A 20,170-nucleotide genomic window follows, 5' to 3' on the forward strand; every position below is an offset into this window, starting at 1 on the left:
CTAAATTTTTGTATTTTTAGTTAGAGACAGTGTTTCACCATATTGGCCAGGCTGGTCTCGAACTCCTGACCTCAGGTGATCCGCCTGCCTTGGCCTCCCAAAGTGCTGGGATTGCAGGCATGAGCCACCGTGCCTGGCCAGAACACATTACTTTCAAGGATGGAAAGTGGGTCGCTAGAGGACAAAGGGGGAAGGAGATTCTTTACTACTATTATATAGAAATGTGTATTAATATACACTCCTTTGTACCATGTGCCTCTTCTACATAAGTAAGTAAAAGGATCAACTTAGATAGGAAAGGAACAACGTTTAAAAGAAAACAGAACAAAATCATGGGGGTTTACAAAAGAAAAAAAAGCGGTTTTTTTTGTTTGTTTTGAGACAGAATCTCGCTTTGTTGCCCAGGCTGGAGTGCAGTGGCACAATCACAGCTCACTGCAGTCTTGACCTCCTGGGCTCAAGTGATCCTCCCACCTCAGCCTCCCAAGTAGTTGGGACTACAGGCGCATGCTATTACACTCAGCTAATTTTTTTGTAGTTTTTGTAGGACAGGGTTTCACCATGTTGCCCAGGCTGACCTCAAATTCTTGGGCTCAACTGATTTGCCCAACTCGGCCTCCCAAAGTATTATGATTACAGGCGTGAGCCACTGCACCTGGCTAGAAAAAAGGCTTTAAATATAAAGAACATGGGTAGTGGGTACACAGATATTTGTTATGCTATGATTAGTATTTTTCAGTTAAACAAGTACTTGGATATTCATAAGACACTAACAGAGTAGGTGGAGAGATTATAGGGATTTTAAATTTTCTTCTTTTCAATATTTTCTAATTTGCCTATGATGAACAAGTATTAGTTCTGAGATGAGAAGATGATATTTTTAATATCAAAATTTTAAAATACAAATGAGTTGAAACTCAGAAAAATCACTATGTTGGAATAAGGAATGTTGAATGTTTTCTGAAGACCATATAATATGTTTATTATTGTGATAAAAATAGAAAGAACTATAGACTCTAAGATTTTAAAACAGTATTGGTAAGAACGGAAGAAGAATCTTTTCCTTACCACCACCTCCTAATTCATGTGAGCACCCACACAAACAGCTTTGATCAAGCAGATGGTCCCAGAAAATTCCTGGACAACTATTCAAGTCTAGGGTAATCTGTGTTATTGTAAGGGAGTGAAGTGAAATTACGAAGGTATGCTAGTTCACATTAACATTTGTCGGGTCAACAGGGTGCTTTTATAGAAGGGTGTGTAGGGTAGAGAATGCCATCAGTCACACACAGGACATGTTAAGAGTGTAACATTTATAAAAGTTTGGGAATTATTTTTGTCATAAAGCCTGTATTCACCTTCACAGGTGAAAAGATAAAATTTCTCAAAAACAATACTAGAGTGAAACCCTGTCTCTACTAAAAATACAAAAACTTAGCCGGGTGAGGTGGCAGGCGCCTGTAGTCCCAGCTACTTGGGAGGCTGAGGCAGGAGAATGGCGTGAACCCGGGAGGCGGAGCTTGCAGTGAGCTGAGATCCGGCCACTGCACTCCAGCCTGGGTGACAGAGCGAGACTCCGTCTCAAAAAAAAAAAAAAAAAAAAAACAAAAAAAAACCAAAAAAAAACAAAACTAGAGTAAATAAGGCAAACCAATTTTCTATGGTGATATGTTATCTGTTTAGGCAACTGATATTCATTAATCAGGTTATGTTAAGGTCTTTATGTGTCAAGTAATGCATAAGAATACCTTTGTTTGTGAAGAATCTGTAAATGCTCAAAGTATAATTGGCCCAGGGAATTTATGCTAATCACAACCTCTTCTTCAGACACCAAGTCTACCTTGAATGGGTTTGCTGTGATATGGCACTTCAGGCCTCCTTTTCCATCTGCCAATATCAGATTCCCTGTGTCCCCTGAGCATGAAATCAGCCTAGAAAACAAAGCAGGAAGAGAAAAACAAGCCGCTATAGGTTTACATGGCCTTATGTGATTTGTACTGCCAAGTAATTAATTAGTAAATCACTATTCATGTGACATAGCCATAGATAAGGCAATAGAGAAACGTTAACGAGAGCATTGGTTTTGGTGCCAAAGAACTTAAATTGAGCATAACTCTACATATACTTTATAACTTTGGATAACAAAGTTATCCAACCTTTCTAGGTTTTGGTTTCCTTATCTGTAAAGTAAAAATAACAAAAGGAACAACAAAATTTCTGCAGAGAATTAAATGAGATCACATGTGTAAAGCTCTTGACACAGTGCCAGACACATTAAAAAAAAAAACAATAAATGTTAGCTATCATCATCGTCATCATCATTACCTTGGTCTGGAATGCCTAGTAACTTTCTAGATTTTGGTGTGCAAAATCTAAATATTGTTTTTCTTTCTCATTCCAATCACATACTCAGAAACCGAGGAAATAACACAGATAGGGTCCACAGTGAGATGGAACTGGGTCAAATTTTTATTTACCTATTTATTGCCTGATTCCCACCAGCCTCCAATTTCACAGGTACACTGTTAGGATGTTTTAGATCCACAAGAATTATGTAAGCTCAAACACAGCACTTAAAATCCCTCAAAGCTAGATAATTCCCTTTCTCCAGTGCACAGTGTGCCTAGTAAATGTTCACAGGACTCTTTAAGGAAGGTAAAAAGAGACAGTTTAGGTTCTTATTACGTCTTTTCAGTCCTTCTCCATGGATTCTATGTCTCCTCTTCAAGCAAGATGCTTCGGATCTGGAAATTAACTCTGGAGAAGGCTGAGAGGCTGTCTCTCACTGTTCAATGAACCTAGACAGAGTTCTTTTGATTATTCCATTAAGTAGGACTGTGGTTCATATTTGTCAGTCTAATGCACCCCGCCATAAATTGCTTACTGCCCCAAGCATTAAACCATTTTGAGTACTACATGGGCCCTACCACACATAATGGAATTATATTCCCCTTGTCTCTGACAACTAAATGTTTCTACTCTGCCTCTGCTACCTGGAGTCTCATTATCTCCACTGAAATCAGGGAGACCATTTTAACGGCATCATTTCCCACCATCATCTCCAGCCCACAAAAGGAAGATGTTCACTACAGTGCTTTCCAAGTACTCCCTCATCAGTTTCTCAGTGAAGGGGGTATGTTCTGGATCTCGTGGGGAACAGAATCCAGAGGGGCTAGATGAGCTGGTTGCATGAAACAAATCCACTCCAACATCTTTATCTGTCTAAGTTTATGGATCATTTCCTCTATACCATGCCAAGGAATTCCTGATATCTCAGCTTCACTCAAAAGAATCCATAGCTGAGTTCAGATGATAATTAACCAACTAAGCCATCAATCAGAGCCATTCTCACTGCCCAAGCTAGCATATATCAAATCTACATTCTCTGGTACGTGTTCCTGTGTCAATAAATTTAGCCTGATCTACAATTAAGTTCCTTCTGGTCTAGGAATTCCTTGGAAACCATTTCCATGCATATTTCCCAGTTGTTTTTTTTTTTTTTGCCATTATGTAGTCTTACAATTTTTCAGGCATGCAAGCCTTCTCCCCCTGGGTTTGTCTGTAATTGGCTCTCTGGGCATGTCGGGATCTGACTTTGATGGTGGGTCTGGAGGCAGTGAAGGGTGGTAGGGGTTGGGCACAAGGAGCACTGGAATCCCTGTGCATGTATATTTTAGGTGAGGTCAATACAGGGTATCCAAGCAAGGCAGGATCAGTTTCACCTGCCTTCATAGGAGGGGTTGCTTCTGCTGAAATGGGAGGGCTAGTGAAATTTTGAGGTTTGACTATTTAGAATTATCCAACTCTTCCCAAATATTGTTATTCAATTTTTAAAAACTTGATTTTTTTTTAGAGACAGGGTCTTGCTCCATCAGCCAGGCTGGAGTGCAGTGGTGTGATCATAGTTCACTGCGGCCTTGAACCACGGGGCTCAAGTGATCCTTCCACCACAGCCTCCTGAGTAGCTAGGACTACAGGTGTGTGCTACCATGCCTGGTTAATTTTTAAATTTCTTGTAGAGACGCAGTCTCACTTTGTTGTCCAGTCTGGTTTACAACCCTTGACCTCAAGCAATCCTCCTGCCTTGGCCTCCCAAAGTATTGGGATTATAGGTGTGAGCTGCTGCACTCAGCCTGCTATTCAATTTTGAAGACTTCTAGGTTTTTCCAGTTAATGCCTGAAATTCACAGGCCTGATGAGGCTATGAATTCAACTTATGGCCTAATTCAGAGCCTGCAATATCAAACTCTGCCTCTGATTTTCAGCTACATGTACCTGCAGCTACAGCAGATAAGAGGACTTTTAGGATTGTCACAGAAAATTATCAATCTTCTGACAATACCTTGAGCTAAGAATTTAAAGCCCTGAGACTACAGTTTTCTTTCTTTAAACTCTTCAGTGAAGTTGAAGCAGCCAAGCCACCTTAGAGCTCTGAATTCTGCATGATAATCATGATGCAGTATGGCCCTACCTCTTGGTCTGCTTTCAATGGGCCACTTTATTTTAGTTGACCACCAGTAGTCATTTAAGTAACGTTGCCACAGAATTTTGTGGTCTATTATTAGTTGTATTAGTTTGGCAGGGCTACCATAAGAAAATATGACAAACTGGGTAGCTTGAACAACAGAAATTTATTTTCTCTTAATTCTGGAGGCTAGAAGTCCAAGATCAAGGTGTCCGAAAGTTGGGTTTCTTGTGAGGCCTATTTCCTGGGCTTGCAGATGGCTGCCTCTCACTGTATCTTCACGTGGTTGTCCCTCTGTGCCTACGTCTGTGTCCTAATCTCCACTTCTCACAAGGGCACCAGGTTTAACGGATTAGGGCCTACCCTAATCACCCCGTTTTAACTTATTTAGTGCTTTAAAGGCCCTATCTCAAATTACAGTCACATTCTGAGTACTAGAGGTTAGGGCTCAACACCTGAAATTTTGGGGGAACACAATTCAGCCTGTAACAATAGTATCCCATCCTCTATTGGTAAATACGTCCTCACTGCCTCCAAATCCAGCTAGGTCAGGCAGTCAATCTCATATTCCCATCCTTGAGGGGCTATTGCTTATATTCATTTCTAACAGCAACTACTATATCAACCAAGGCTCTATTGTAGAAAACAAAAACAACTCTGGCTATTTTAAGCAGAAAATAAATGACTTCATATGGATAATCTGTTACTTATGACATCATGGGAAGGGTTGAGGTAATAGGTTCCAGGCTGCATGTCCAGGAATGACCCCTAGAACAATACTGTGTAACTGTATGGCCAATTGACCTTCTATCTTAGCTAGAATCAGGAACTTGAGTTATCAGAAGTCACTATGATAACTGCTGGGCTCTGGGATCATGCCACCTTAGCTATAATTCAGAGATGAGTAAATCATGGCCTTAACTAATGGCCTTAAGAGTCACTCTACAGGTACAAACTCCATATAAGCAAAAAGAGGAACTCAGTTCTGAAATCCAGGTTTTTTAAGTGCATCTGACTGGTGGAAACTGAATTACATCAGAACCTATAGAAAAAGGGAGTCTGGGAAATGAAGAAATGTAGTTTTTAGCTTTCCAGTTCCTACAGTAGCCAAAGGCCCTCCAGAAAGAAGTCAGAACAGAAGCAGAACTAATACCATATTTACCATACCAAATGAATTATCACCTGGACCCTAAATCATGGCAAAGCCAGCATGGAAAGAGAAAATTACACATTAACTTACTTATGAACACAAGTGTAAAAATTGTGAAGGCTGTATATTCTTCAGGATAACAGAAAATAACATATTGTGGCCAGGTTTTATGTATGCATTGATTCAATTGCCAAACTGCAAAAGACTTCAGAAACAGTCTCTTTTAAGTTCTTATTCAGGGCAGGCATTGTGGCTCATGCTGATAACCCCAACACTGTCGGAGGAAGAGGAGGGAGAATCATTTGAGGCCAGGAGTTTGAAACCAGCTGGGGAAACACAGCAAGACTCTGTCTCTATCAAAGAATAAAATTTTAAAAAATTATGTTTACTAAGTTATTGGCACATAGTGTGGCTCAGTGAATAGATGTATTTTAAACTTTTGATAATTCTATCATAAATGAATTAATTTCTCATTATAATGTATTGACTTTTTTTTAAATTATACTTTAAGTTCTAGGGTACATGTGCACAACGTGCAGGTTACATATGTATACCTGTGCCACATTGGTGTGCTGCACCCATTAACTTGTCATTTACATAAGGTATTTCTCCTAATGCTATCCCTCTCCCCTCCCCCCACCCCACAACAGGCCCTGGTGTGTGATGTTCCCCTTCCTGTGTCCAAGTGTTCTAATTGTTCAATTCCCACCTATGAGTGAGAACATGCAGTGTTTGATTTTCTGTTCTTGTGACAGTTTACTGAGAATGATGGTATCCAGCTGCATCCATTTCCCTACAAAAGACATGAACTCATCCTTTTTTATGACTGCATAGTATTCCATAGTGTATATGTGCCGCATTTTCTTAATCCAATCTGTCACTGATGGACATTTGGGTTGGTTCCAAGTCTTTGCTATTGTGAATAGTGCCACAATAAACATATGTGTGCATGTGTCTTTATAGCAGCATGATTTATAATCCTTTGGGTATATACCCAGTAATGGGATGGCTGGGTCAAATGGTATTTCTAGTTCAAGATCCTTGAGGAATTGCCACACTGTCTTCCACAATGGTTGAACTAGATTACAGTCTGACCAACGGTGTAAAAGTGTTCCTATTTCTCCACATCCTCCCAGCACCTGTTGTTTCCCAACTTTTTAATGATCACCATTATAACTGGTGTGAGGCAGTACCTCACTGTGGTTTTGATTTGCATTTTTCTGATGGCGAGTGACGATGAGCACTTTTTCATGTGTCTGTTGGCTGCATAAATGTCTTCTTTTGAGAAGTGTCTTCATATCCTTCACCCACTTTTTGATGGGGTTGTTTTTTTCTTGTAAATTTGTTTGAGTTCTTTGTAGGTTCTGGATATTAGCCCTTTGTCAGATGCGTAGATTGCAAAAATTTTCTCCCGTTCTGTAGGTTGCCTGTTCACTCTGATGGTAGTTTCTTTTGCTGTGCAGAAGCTCTTTAGTTTGATTAGATCCCATTTGTCAATTTTGGCTTTTGTTGACATTGCTTTTGGTGTTTTAGACATGAAGTCCTTGCCCATGTCTATGTCCTGAACAGTATTTCCTAGGTTTTCTTCTAGGGTTTTTATGGTTTTAGGTCTGACATTTGAGTCTCTAATCCATCTTTAATTAATTTTTGTATAAGGTGTAAAGAAGGGATCCAATTTCAGCTTTCTACATATGGCTAGCCAGTTTTCCCAGCACCATTTATTAAATAGGGAATCCTTTCCCCATTTCTTGTTTTTCTCAGGTTTGTCTAAGATCAGATAGTTATAGATATGTGGTATTATTTCTGAGGGCTCTGTTCTGTTCCATTGGTCTATATCTCTGTTTTGGTACCAGCACCATGCTGTTTTGCTTACTGTAGCCTTATAGTATAGTTAGAAGTCAGGTAGTGTGATGCCTTCAGCTTTGTTCTTTTGGCTCAGGATTGTCTTGGCAATGTTGGCTCTTTTTTGGTTCCATATGAACTTTAAAGTAGTTTTTTCCAATTCTGTGAAGAAAGTCATTGGTAGCTTACTGGGGATGGCATTGAATCTATAAATCACCTTGGGCAGTATGGCTATTTTCACGATATTGATTCTTCCTATCCATGAGCATGGAATGTCCTTCCATTTGTTTGTGTCCTCTTTTATTTCATTGAGCAGCAGTTTGTGGTTCTCCTTGAAGAGGTCCTTCACGTTCCTTGTAAGTTGGATTCCTAGGTATTTTATTCTATTTGAAGCAATTGTGAATACGAGTTCCCTCATGATTTGGCTGTTTGTCTGTTATTGGTGTGTAGGAATGCTTGTGATTTTTGCACATTGATTTTGTATCCTGAGACTTTGCTGAAGTTGCTTATCAACTTAAGGGAGATTTTGGGCTGAGACGATGGGGTTTTCTAAATATACAATCATGTCATCTGCAAACAGAGACAATTTGAATTCCTCTTTTCCTAATTGAATTGAATACCCTTTATTTCTTTCTTCTGCCTGATTGCCCTGGCCAGAACTTCCAACACTATGTTGAATAGGAGTGGTGAGAGAGGGCATCCCTGTCTTGTGCCAGTTTTCAAAGTGAATGCTTCCAGTTTTTGCCCATTCAGTATGGTATTGGCTGTGAGTTTGTCATAAATAGCTCTTATCATTTTGAAATACGTTCCATCAATACAGAATTTATTGAGAGTTTTTAGCATAAAGGGCTATTGAATTTTGTCAAAGGCCTTTTCTGCATCTATTGAGATAATCAAGTGGTTTTTGTCTTTGGTTCTGTTTACATGCTGGATTACATTTATTGATTTGTGTATGTTGAACCAGCCTTGCATCCCAGGGATGAAGCCCACTTGATCATGGTGGATAAGCTTTTTGATGTGCTGCTGGATTCAGTTTGCCAGTATTTTACTGAGGAGTTTTGCATCGATGTTCATCAGGGATATTGGTCTAAAATTCTCTTTTTTGGTTGTGTCTCTGCCAGGCTTTGGTATCAAGATGATGTTGGCCTCATAAAATGAGTTAGGGAGGATTCCCTCTTTTTCTATTGATTGGAATGCTTTCAGAAGGAATGGTACCAGCTCCTCCTTGTACCTCTGGTAGAGTTCGGCTATGAATCTGTCTGGTCCTGGACTTTTTTTAGTTGGTAGGCTATTAATTATTGCCTCAATTTCAGAGCCTGTTATTGGTCTATTCAGGGATTCAACGTCTTTCTGGTTTAGTCTTTGGAGAGTGTACGTGTACAGGAATTTATCAATTTCTTTTAGGTTTTCTAGTTTATTTGCATAGAGGTGTTTATAGTATTCTCTGATGGTAGCTTGTATTTCTGTGGGGTCGGTGGTGATATCCACTTTATCATTTTTTATTGCGTCTATTTGATTCTTCTCTCTTTCCTTCTTTATTAGTCTTGCTAGCAGTCTATCAAGTTTGTTGATCTCTTCAAAAAAAACCAGATCCTGGATTCATTGATTTTTTGAAGGGTTTTTTGTGTCTCTATCTCCTTTAGTTCTGCTCTGATCTTAGTTACTTCTTGCCTTCTGCTAGCTTTTTAATGTGTTTGCACTTGCTTCTCTAGTTCTTTTAATTGTGATGTTAGGGAGTCAATTTTAGATCTTTCCTGCTTTCTCTTGTGGGTGTTTAGTGCTGTAAATTTCCCTCTACATACTGCTTTAAATGTGTCCCAGAGATTCTGATACATTGTATCTTTATTCTCACTGGTTTCAAAGAACATCTTTATTTCTGACTTCATTTCATTATGTACCCAGTAGTAATTCAGGAGAGGGTTGTTCAGTTTCCATGTAGTTGAGTGGTTTTGAGTGAGTTTCTTAATCCTGAGTTCTAGTTTGATAGCACTGTGGTCTGAGAGACAGTTTGTTACAATTTCTGTTCTTTTACATTCCCTGAGGAGTGCTTTACTTCCAACTCTGTGGTCAATTTTGGAATAAGTGCAATGTGGTGCTGAGAAGAATGTATATTCTGTTGATTTGGGGTGGAGAGTTCTCTAGATGTCTATTAGGTCCGCTTGGTGCAGAGCTGAGTTCAATTTCTGGATATCCTTGTTAACTTTCTGTCTTGTTGATTTGTCTAATGTTGACAGTGGGGTGTTAAAGTCTCCCACTATTATTGTGTGGGAGTCTAAGTCCCTTTATAAGTCTCTAAGGACTTGCTTTATGAATCTGGGTGCTCCTGTATTGGGTACATAAATATTTAGGATAGTTAGCTCTTCTTGTTGAATTGATTCCTTTACCATTATGTAGTGGCCTTCTTTGTCTCTTTTGATCTTTGTTGGTTTAAAGTCTGTGTTGTCAGAGACTAGGATTGCAACCCCTGCCTTTTTTTGTTTTCCATTTGCTTGGCAGATCTTCCTCCATTCCCTTTATTTTGAGCCTATGTGTGTCTCTGCACGTGAGATCGGTGTCTTGAATACAGCACACTGATGGGTCTTGACTCTTTATCCAATTTGTCAGTCTGTGTTTTTTAATTGGAGCATTTAGCCCATTTACATTCAAGGTTAATATTGTTATGTGTGAATCTGATCCTGTCTTTATGATGTTAGCTGGTTATTTTGCTAGTTAGTTGATGCAGTTTCTTCCTAACTGGATAGTCTTTACATTTTGGCATGTCTTTGCAGTGGCTGGTACCGGTTGTTCCTTTCCATGTTTAGTGCTTCCTTCAGGAGCTCTTGTAGGGCAGGCCTGGTGGTGACAAAATCTCTCAGCATTTGCTTGCCTGTAAAGGATTTTATTTCTCCTTCACTTATGAAACTTAGTTTGGCTGGATATGAAATTCTGGGTTGAAAATTCTTTTCTTTAAGAAGGTTGAATATTGGCCCCCACTCTCTTCTGGCTTTTAGAGTTTCTGCCAAGAGATTCACTGTTAGTCTGATGGGCTTCCCTTTGTGGGTAACCTGACCTTTCTCTATGGCTGCCCTTAACGTTTTTTTCTTCATTTCAACTTTGGTGAATCTGACAATTATGTGTCTTGGAGTTGCTCTTCTTGAGGATTATCTTTGTGGTGTTCTCTGTATTTCCTGAATTTGAATGTTGGCCTGCCTTGCTAGGTTGGGGAAGTTCTCCTGGATAATATTCTGCAGAGTGTTTTCCAACTTGGTTCCATTCTGTCACTTTCAGGTACAGCAATCAGACGTAGATTTGGTCTTTTCACATAGTCCCATATTTCTTGGAGGCTTTGTTTATTTCTTTTTACTGTCTTCTCTCTAAACTTCTCTTCTCGCTTCATTTCATTCATGTGATCTTCAACTACTAATACCCCTTCTTCCAGTTGATTGAATCGGTTACTGAAGCTTGTGCATTTGTCACATAGTTCTTGTGCCATGGTTTTCAGTTCTATCAGGTCATTTAAGGACTTCTCTACATTGGTTATTCTAGTCTGCCATTTGTCTTATCTTTTTTCAAGTTTTTTAGCTTCTTTGCGATGGGTTTGAACTTCCTCCTTTAGCTGGGAGAAGTTTGATCATCTGAAGCCTTCTTCTCTCAATTCATCAATGTCACTCTCTGTCCAGCTTTGTTCCGTTGCTGGAGAGGAGCTGTGTTCCTTTGGAGGGGGAGAGGCGCTCTGATTTTTAGAATTTTCAGCTTTTGTGCTCTGTTTTTTCCCCATCTTTGTGGTTTTATCTACCTTTGGTCTTTGATGATGGTGACGTACAGATGGGGTTTTGGTGTGGATGTCCTTTCTGTTTGTTAGTTTTCCTTCTAACAGTCAGGAATCTCAGCTGCAGGTCTTTTGCTGGAGGTCCACTCCAGACCCTGTTTGCCTGGGTATCAGCAGCAGAGACTGCAGAAGAGTGAATACTGCTGAACAGCAAATGTTGCTGCCTGATCATTCCTCTGGAAGCTTTGTCTCAGATGGGCACCCGGCTGTGTGAGGTGTCAGTATGCCCCTGCTGGGGGTTGCCTCCCAGTTAGGCTACTTAGGGGTCTGGGACCCACTTGAGGAGGCAGTCTATCCGTTCTCAGATCTCAAACTCCATGCTGGGAGAACCACTACTCTCTTCAAAGCTGTCAGACAAGGACATTTAAATCTGCAGAGGTTTCTGCTGCCTTTTGTTTGGCTATGCCCTGTCCCCAGAGGTGGAGTCTACAGAGGCAGGCAGGCCTCCTTGAGCTGTGGTGGGCTCCACCCAGTTTGAGCTTCCCAGACACTTTGTTTACCTACTCAAGCCTCAGCAATGGCGGGCGCCCCTCCCACAGCCTCACTGCCGCCTTACCGTTAGATCTCAGACTGCTGTGCTAGCAATGAGGGAGGCCCTGTGTGTGTGGGACCCTCCGAGCCAGGCGCGGGATATAATCTCCTGGTATGCTGTTTGCTAAGACCCTTGGAAAAGCGCAGTATTAGGGTGGGAGTGACCTGATTTTCCAGGTGCTGTGTGTCATGGTTTCCCTTGGCTAAGAAAGGGAATTTCCTTAGCTCTTGCGCTTCCTGGGTGAGGTGATGCCTCGCCCTGCTTCAGCTCTCGCTCAGTGGGCTGCACTCACTGTCCTGCACCCACTGTCCGACATGCCCCAGTGAGATGAACCCGGTACTTCAGTTGGAAATGCAGAAATCACCCGTCTTCTGTGTCACTCATGCTGGGAGCTGTAGCCTGGAGCTGTTCCTATTCAGCCATCTTGGTGACCCCCCTGTATTGGTCTTTTATAAGGTTTTCATGGAAAAAATAATTTACATAAAACTACAGTGATGATATAGTAAAAATGAAAGCATCTGGCATAATCTTATATTCCTTTGGTAAAATAATATGAAAATATAATGGAAACCAACCAGCAAAACGGAGTTGAAATATCACTGGAAAGTGTTATGAGAACAGATGAAGGTTTTGCAGGTACTTGAAAATGCTTTAGTCCCCAAAGATTGTTTTTCACCTAGACACTGATTATTAATTTACCTTGACTCTAAGTAAAATTACATGTTAGACTTCTGAGAATAACCTTAATTAAAAGTGAGTATGTCCAACTGTACAAATTACTGTAAGCACGGGAGTTTGGCTAGTGTATTAGATCTCTGGAGCCCTGCTGCTAATCTGAGTGAGTAAATTAAGTAGCTTTCCTTCTACTTGCTCCCATAGTCTGGCTAATAAAACCACTTTCTTTGTGAGAAGGAGAGCAGGGATGAAAGTTCTGCTTCTCCCCGTTAAATAAGTCCTGACAAATCAAATGGTGGATGAAGAAAAAACAGAATGGATAAGTAAAATGGATAGACTTATCCCCAAATAACTGAATACATTAAAAGTAATGGCAAAAACCACAATTACTTTTGCACCAACCTATAACTCTGTAAATGACTGTAGTTTTGAACAGTCAAAATAAGAGGTGCACATAACAAAATTTACTACTCAAGATATGATAAAAGAATATATCAGGTGCGTCTCTAAGATACCTCACTCCTTGGCTTACCTTACAGTGCTTGGCTTTCTTGTGAGGACATCAGGAACTTCAAACCTGGGTTTTAGAGGAGTCTCTTCATTAATTTTAAGCCTGAAAATGTTTCCTTCTATACCATAAATTTCAGCCAGGAGAGTAACCTGGAAACAGATTCAAGAGATTACCTTCAACAGGTTACCCAAGTGATGGCCAATTTTGCACAAATTACAATAATTAGAAAAGTATTTGTTTAAATTACAATAGGCCAAGCAAATTGGAGAACAATGGTAATTTAAAAGAAAAGCTCCCAGTTCATGTATGTATTTGCTTGGATATAGCTGTATAGCAGCAAGAAATATCTTCTATGTGTTCTGTGGCTGGTGAACACATAGTTGTCCAAACCAGGATCTTTAGAGTGAAAGGAGTCTCTATTAATAATTACACGGAAAGACAGGCATAAACTGAAACTTGCCTTGGAAGATTGGGACATGTGGCTACTGTATCTATGATAAACTACAGATATGTTAAGAATAAGACTTTGGGTGTTATAAGCAGAGTAACTAGATTCCAGCCGGATGAAAGATGAAGGGTGGCAGGCTACAGAAGAGAAAAGAGTAGAAAATAAAATGATTATTGGAGTTCTCTAGTGGTGGATGAAATGAGGCTTGCTGCTCTAAAACTGGAATTGATTGGCTCACAGCTGGGAATAGACCCAGGGAACTTTTATAAGAGGCTGGGGAACGTAGGTAAAATTCTGCCTACAATGGGACACAGAAACAATGTAGAACCCTGAAGATAATACAGAACTTAAAAAATAAAACACAGAAGCAGCAGCTCTAGGAGAATAGAAATGACTGGATTCAGGTTACAAAATGAGGCACCTAGATCAGAAAAATATTTTAAGACCATGGTTTTCAACTGGTGGGCCATGCTGCACTAGTCAATTGCAATTTCTTCATGAAGTACCATGCCAAATTTTGGTTACAAATGGGTGCCTGTGCTGTTACTGTTATTATGTCTGTTAAACGACAGCTAAACTGGGTAAGTTGTGTGACACAGCTTAGAATGGATACAATGTGGTACAAGTAAAAGATAAGAAGTATGGAGACTATCAAGCCGGCACCAAAAAGGTGATGTTACTGGAACTTTGCCTCTTGCGAATACAGGGAAGCAATCAGGGCAGTTAAACTGTAACATGATACTGAACAGTGACCGAGTAAACAGTGCTATGGCTGTGGATCCTTTTCTAGATATTCTAAGGCAGGGTTATGATGCAATAGTGATCCATTACTGCTTGCATGTTTAATGTTCTTTTATATATTTAAGCTACTTTCAGTGTACTATCAGAATTTTCACATTTGGAAATATGTCCAAGTACAAAGTTCAAATTGTTAGATTATGTATTGTCTCACTATTTAAACATATATTCCCATTGCTCTCTCAAATTCCATTCAATTAACATTTATTTGGCATCTATTATTGCAATGATTGAACTTTTGAGGAGGCTGCAATTTGAAGCAGATAAAAGAGATGCAAAGCTAACACAGAGCATTCTGCAATGTTTTAAAGCAGAAAGGCAAGAGATTAAGGGGGTTATTAATGATGACTGTAGGGTGAGAAGTTCTGGACGTTTCTCTGGAGGAGTAGACATTTAAGCAGGGCCTTTAGGAATTAGTAAGACTTTGAGTAGGCAAAAATGGGCAAGAACATCCTAAGCAGGGGGCTTAGACAACCAATAATCAGGTTGTCTGCCTATATATGATTAACAATTTACATCTAGTTATTCACTCGAGATTATCCCATTTTTAGTAAAATAGATTTCTCTATAAAAAAACACAACTAATTTTTGTTTAAACCAAAGACTTATCTGTAATTCTGTTCTTGAGGCTGCAGCCCAGGGGGAAAAAAGAGAGCAATAACCCTGTTTTCACTATAATGACTTCATGTATAAATCAGATTCATCCTCATTTTAATTTTAATTTAGCAAACTTATTTTAGCAAAAATCACTCTGAAATTTAGCAATATTTAGAGTCATTCTTTCTTTAAATTTATCTATTTATTTATTTTGAGATGGATCTTGTTCTGTCGCCCAGGTTGGAGTGCAGCGGCACAATTTTGGCTCACTGCAACCTCCACCGCCTGGGTTTAAGCAATTCTTGTGCCTCGGCCTCCTGAGTAGCTGGAATTACAGGTGCACGCCACCACACCAGGCTAATTTTTGTATTTTTAATAGAGACAGGGTTTCACCCTGTTGACCAGGCTGGCTCAAACTCCTGACCTCAAGTGATCCTCCTGCCTCAGTCTCCCAAAGTGCTGGGATTACAGATATGAGCCACCCATGCCTGGCCTTCTTTTTTTCTCATCCTTTTAATCAATGAACAGATTCATTCTTATATCTCATTATCATCAACATGGTTTTGTTGGTCCAGGCATTACTTATCTTAGACCTTAGTATGCACTTCCTCCTATGATCTAAGCTCATGTGTTTTTTTTTCTTATCAGATTTTTTTTTCTTTTAATATCACCAGACTCCCAGACGTCCAATAAGTAAAGCCTCTTGGGTTAAAGACAGTAGGGAATGGCTCAGTGTCCCACCTTAGGGTCCCCTGCCTTCCCAGTATTGAGTCCTAAGGCACCTCTGTCAAAACCTCAGGGCTCTGTGGATGACAGTTCAAAAGCCACTTCCCTGAGGCTTAACTGCCAGTTCTTTCCCAATCCTTCCACCACATCCTTGCTCTTTCAAAAAGTCTGGACATGACTGTTATTATATTCTTCTACCTAAAATAGTAAACATTTGTAGATACTCCTTTCCTATTTGCTGGGACCTGCTGGATATTTATAAATGTAAATAATATACAAATAAACTACCAAATCTCTTCCTCTTGTTAGTGATGATTGGAAATGACAATGAAAAAATACACTAAGAAGTTACAGATGTTGGACTGCTTAAATTGAGAATTTAGTATGAATCCTTAGATAGTATAAGTAGTTAAACACAATTCCAGCCAGATCAATTTATGTAAAATAATAATTTTAAATGGATAGTTACAATGAGGTGAGAAAGCATGGGTTTTGCTCCCTTAGAAATATTTAAGATGTGCCAGTGGGTGCTGCATGCATATAGCCCAAGCTGCTCAGTGGGGCTGAGGCAAGAGGATTGCTTAAGCCTAGCAGTTTGAGGTTACAGTGTGCCTTAACTGCACCTGTGAGTAACCACTGCACTCCACCCTGAAAAACACAGTGAGACCCCATCTCTTAAAAAAATTTAAGATGTGTTAATGTCCAATTACACAGAGAAGCTGAGATACATCCTCAGAGAAAAGAATACATTTTGGAGGTTCATTTTAATACTACAAGCCTCTACTCAGTTTTTCATATATCTTTACTTAGAAGCCCACCTCTCAGTCTGGGAAAAAGAGTATTAATTCTCTTTTCCTGTCTTATTTCTCTCTTACTAAATAAAAACAATTAAAACTTGGTGGTTTGTTATCCACGAATCTAGTTTTTTTATGGCCATATAAGCAAAAATATCAGATATTTTGTAAACATCATGGTGGTAGAAATAGCTTTGTCTATGTCTTCAAGCATAGGGTTGATCACAATTACATTAAAACAAAAACTTTTCATTCACCCAGAACTGGGAATCACAATTAGTAAAGACCGTAACAGAGTTAACAGAACAGCCCTAGAACACATATTTAAATTTGAAGTGGGTGTTAAGTAGGAAAATTATGACTCCATCAACTCCTCCTTGGTAGGTTGATCTTGCTTTTCCTAAGGCACCAGGACTCTTCACTATTACATAAAGAACTGTTAACCTAAAAGACCTAGAACAGTGAGCGACCACCTCTACCAGCTGTGATCAAGACCTCCCGGGATCCAGAGAATGGTCTAATAGTTCATCAAATTGCTGTAGGGCACTAATCGTCCCTTCCACAGTGGCAGCCAGTTGGTTTATTGCAAGCACTGATTTTCTATGAAGAATACTGGCAACCTCACGCTGGGTACTGGCCTGTTCCCCAAGGACAATTAGCCTGTCCAGGTGTGCTTCTGATTGTCTGGCCAGTTCCCAAATTAGCTGCCTCTTCCTGGCCATTTCTGCAGACACAGTACTAGCTAACAAGTGGCAGTCGTGCCTCATCTGCTGAGAAGGTGGCTGGTTGGGCAAAGCCTCATTTTCATTAGGCTCAGATGAAGAGGCAAGGGGTAACTTCACAGAGATGCTCGGAGATATTCCTGCATCCTTGGAGAAGCTGCTGGAAGTGCTGTCTCTGGTGAAACCTTGAAAACTGGCTGCAAAAGAAAATAAACATGTTGCCAAATGGTCACCTATATCATCAGAAATCATCATAATTAGCAATATAAAGTAGATTCCTCCAGACATCCTTGCTAGCAATGCTTTTTAAGCTAGACTCACAAGACAGCATACATTTTCCTTTGCCTAGATCACAAGACTAGATGTCTCTTTCTCAATCCAAACCAAATTTTCACTGAAGATAGAAAACTGAGAGTAGTAGGAAAAAAAAGAAAACAACTGAGTTCTACAAAAGCAGTCAACACTTTCCTGATCACTTTCTTTTTATTTTCTGGAAGCTTCTTTACTAAATATCTACCTGATTATTCTGTCATCAGGAATAAGCACAACACTATATTAGGACCCCATGTGAGAAAACTTACGCATGTGAACCTGCAACCAGTTTTTCTCCAAAGCCTGGATGTTCTGACCTTGTGACAACACACAGGTCAACATTCCAGCTTGTTTTGTAACAGATAAATGTCCTAGGAACATCACATTTGCTATGGACTGGTGTCTTCCCAAAATTTGCTATTAAAGCCCCAACCTACAATATGATGGTATACAGAGATGAAGCCCTTGGGAGGTAATTAGGTTTAGATGAGGTCACGAGGTTGAAGAAGTCCTCAGGAATGGATTAGTGCCCTCATAAGAAAAGACCAGAGCTGGGCGCAGTGGCTCACGCCTGTAATCCCAGCACTTTTGGGAGGCTGAGGCGGGTGGATCACGAGGTCAGGAGATCGAGACCCATCCTGGCTAACACGGTGAAACCCCATCTCTACTAAAAATACAAAACATTAGCTGGGTGTGGTGGCAGGTGCCTGTAGTCCAGCTATTTGGGAGGCTGAGGCAGGAGAATGGAGTGAACCCGGGAGGCGGAGCTTGTAGTGAACTGAGATCGCGCCACTGCACTCCAGCCTGGGCGACACAGCAAGACTCCGTCTCAAAAAAAAAAAAAAAAGAAAAAAGAAAAGACCAGAGAGCTTGTGTACACACTCTCTCTCCACTATGTGAGGGCACAAGAAGGGAGCCATCTACAAAGCAAGAAGAGAGCCCTCACCAGACAGTGAAGCTGCTGGCACTTTGATCTTGGAATTTACAGCCTTCAAAACTGCAAGAAATAAACATCTGTTGTTTAAGTTGCCCAGCCTGTGGTATTTAGTTATGGCAGCCTAACACAATGTTGAATGAAGCTTGGTTCTGCTTCCTGGTTGTTTATTAAGGAGCAGATTGGGGAAGGGAATTGAGAGGAAGAAATTCAACAATTAACAAATCTTGACAACTCTAAAGTTACTGCTTTAAGGGTTTTAAAGGTGTAGGGGCAGGCAGGCACCAAGAGTGTTGGATTTGTCAGAATCCGCCTGATCAGTGCAATTTGAGAACTGCAGCTGTGAGCTGAATACGATCCTCTTAGACTCTGGGCTGTCCCTCTCAACCTGAAATAAAAAGCTATCATTCTGAATAAATGGATGTATCCAGCTTATTTTAAAACTTCAGATCATACGCATACCATATCTTAACGTGCAATCTCCTTGAAACACCCATCTCATCCCAGAAACCACTTTTAACAGAAGTTCTTTGTTATTCTTAAAACAAAATTTTTTTTGGAGACAGAGTCTCACTGTGTTGCCCAGGCTGCAGTGCAGTGGCATAATCTTGGCTCAATACAACCTCTGACTCCCAGGTTCAAGCAATTCTCCTGCCTCAGCCTCCCAAGTAGCTGGGACTACAGGCATGTGCCACCATATCCAGCTAATTTTTGTATTTTTGTTTTTATGTGTGTGTGTGTGAGAAGTGATTCTCCTGCCTCAGTCTCCTGAGTAGCTGGGACTATGGGCACACGCCACCATGCCTGGCTAAGTTTTGTATTTTTTAGTAGAGATGGGTCTTACCATGTTGGTCAGGCTGGTCTTGAACTCCTGACCTCGTGATCTGCCCACCCTGGCCTTCCACAGTGCTGGGATCACAGGTGTGAGCCACTGCACTTGGCCTAATTTTTTCTTTTTTCATGCTGTCTTTGCCATATTTTAGGTCAACTTCTTTTGGACAGTGTCTCACTGTGTTGCCCAGGCTGCAGTGCAGTGGCACAATCTTGGCTCACTGCAACCTCTGCCTCCCAGGGTCAAGCAATTCTCATGTCTCAGCCTTTGGAGTAGCTGAGATTACAGGCATGCATCACCATGCCTGGCTAATTTGTGTATTTTTAGTAGAGACAGGGTTTTGCCACGTTGGCCATAGCTGGTCTTGAACTCCTGGCCTCAAGCAATCTGCCTGCTTTGGCCTCCCAAAGTGCTGAGATTATAGGTGTGAGACACCACACCTGGTGTAAAAGAGGCTCTTTCACTATGCAATGAGTTGCATACAAGATGCAGGCAACATTAGCGATCACCATCACCGCTGTTGTCCCTAACAGACTGACAGAGGGCATGAAACCTTATGTACCTACTAGTCATCTCAACACCACATGACAAGGAGGACATTAAAATGGAGTTCAGTGCAGAATTTCAGGGTGATCTCCCGAAATATATATTTGCATACATTTGCCTGAGATCGGTGCATGCAGATTCCTCATGTGGTTCCAAAATTTCTAATACCTGAGCATGGAGTCTGTTCCAAGAGGTCCTCAAAGTTCTCGGTCTTGGGAGCTACGTTGCTGATGTCCCAGGTAATTTGTCCTTGTTTATCAGGCTCCTCAGCTTCCTTTTGAGCCAGGTGCTGTCTTGTGCTGAGATCCTGTGGCTCCTCCTGGACTGTGGTTTCTTTGCCTTTGAAGGCATCCAGAGTTGCTGGGCTCTGGTCCCGGCACCTGACCTGAACAGCATTGTCCCTCACTTTTTCAGGATCTAAAAAAAAAACTGATCTACAGTAATGTAAAATGGCATATGTGGGTGTCCACTGCAAACT

General features: G+C 40.6%; 1 protein-coding gene across 7 annotated transcripts in view; it reads right to left on the bottom strand.

The window, feature by feature from the left end:
* LOC105491688 (glucosidase alpha, neutral C) overlaps window positions 1-20,170 on the bottom strand; it is a 96,238-nt gene that overhangs the window by 68,346 nt on the left and 7,722 nt on the right. For 4 of the 7 annotated variants that reach the window (XM_071067031.1, XM_071067030.1, XM_071067032.1 and 1 more), the window contains 2 exons: window positions 13,005-13,132; window positions 1,749-1,931 (listed from right to left, as the gene is read on the bottom strand). In XM_071067031.1, the coding sequence (XP_070923132.1) occupies window positions 1,749-1,931; window positions 13,005-13,132 (311 nt within the window). Of the gene's footprint in view, window positions 1-1,748; window positions 1,932-13,004; window positions 13,133-13,155; window positions 17,266-19,860; window positions 20,078-20,170 lie in introns of those variants that run through there. The other 3 variants (XR_011606129.1, XM_011758275.3, XM_071067033.1) reach the window with 3 other exon arrangements.

The sequence above is a fragment of the Macaca nemestrina genome, chromosome 7, assembly GCF_043159975.1.
Source record: "Macaca nemestrina isolate mMacNem1 chromosome 7, mMacNem.hap1, whole genome shotgun sequence".
NCBI classification, from domain to species: domain Eukaryota; kingdom Metazoa; phylum Chordata; class Mammalia; order Primates; family Cercopithecidae; genus Macaca; species Macaca nemestrina.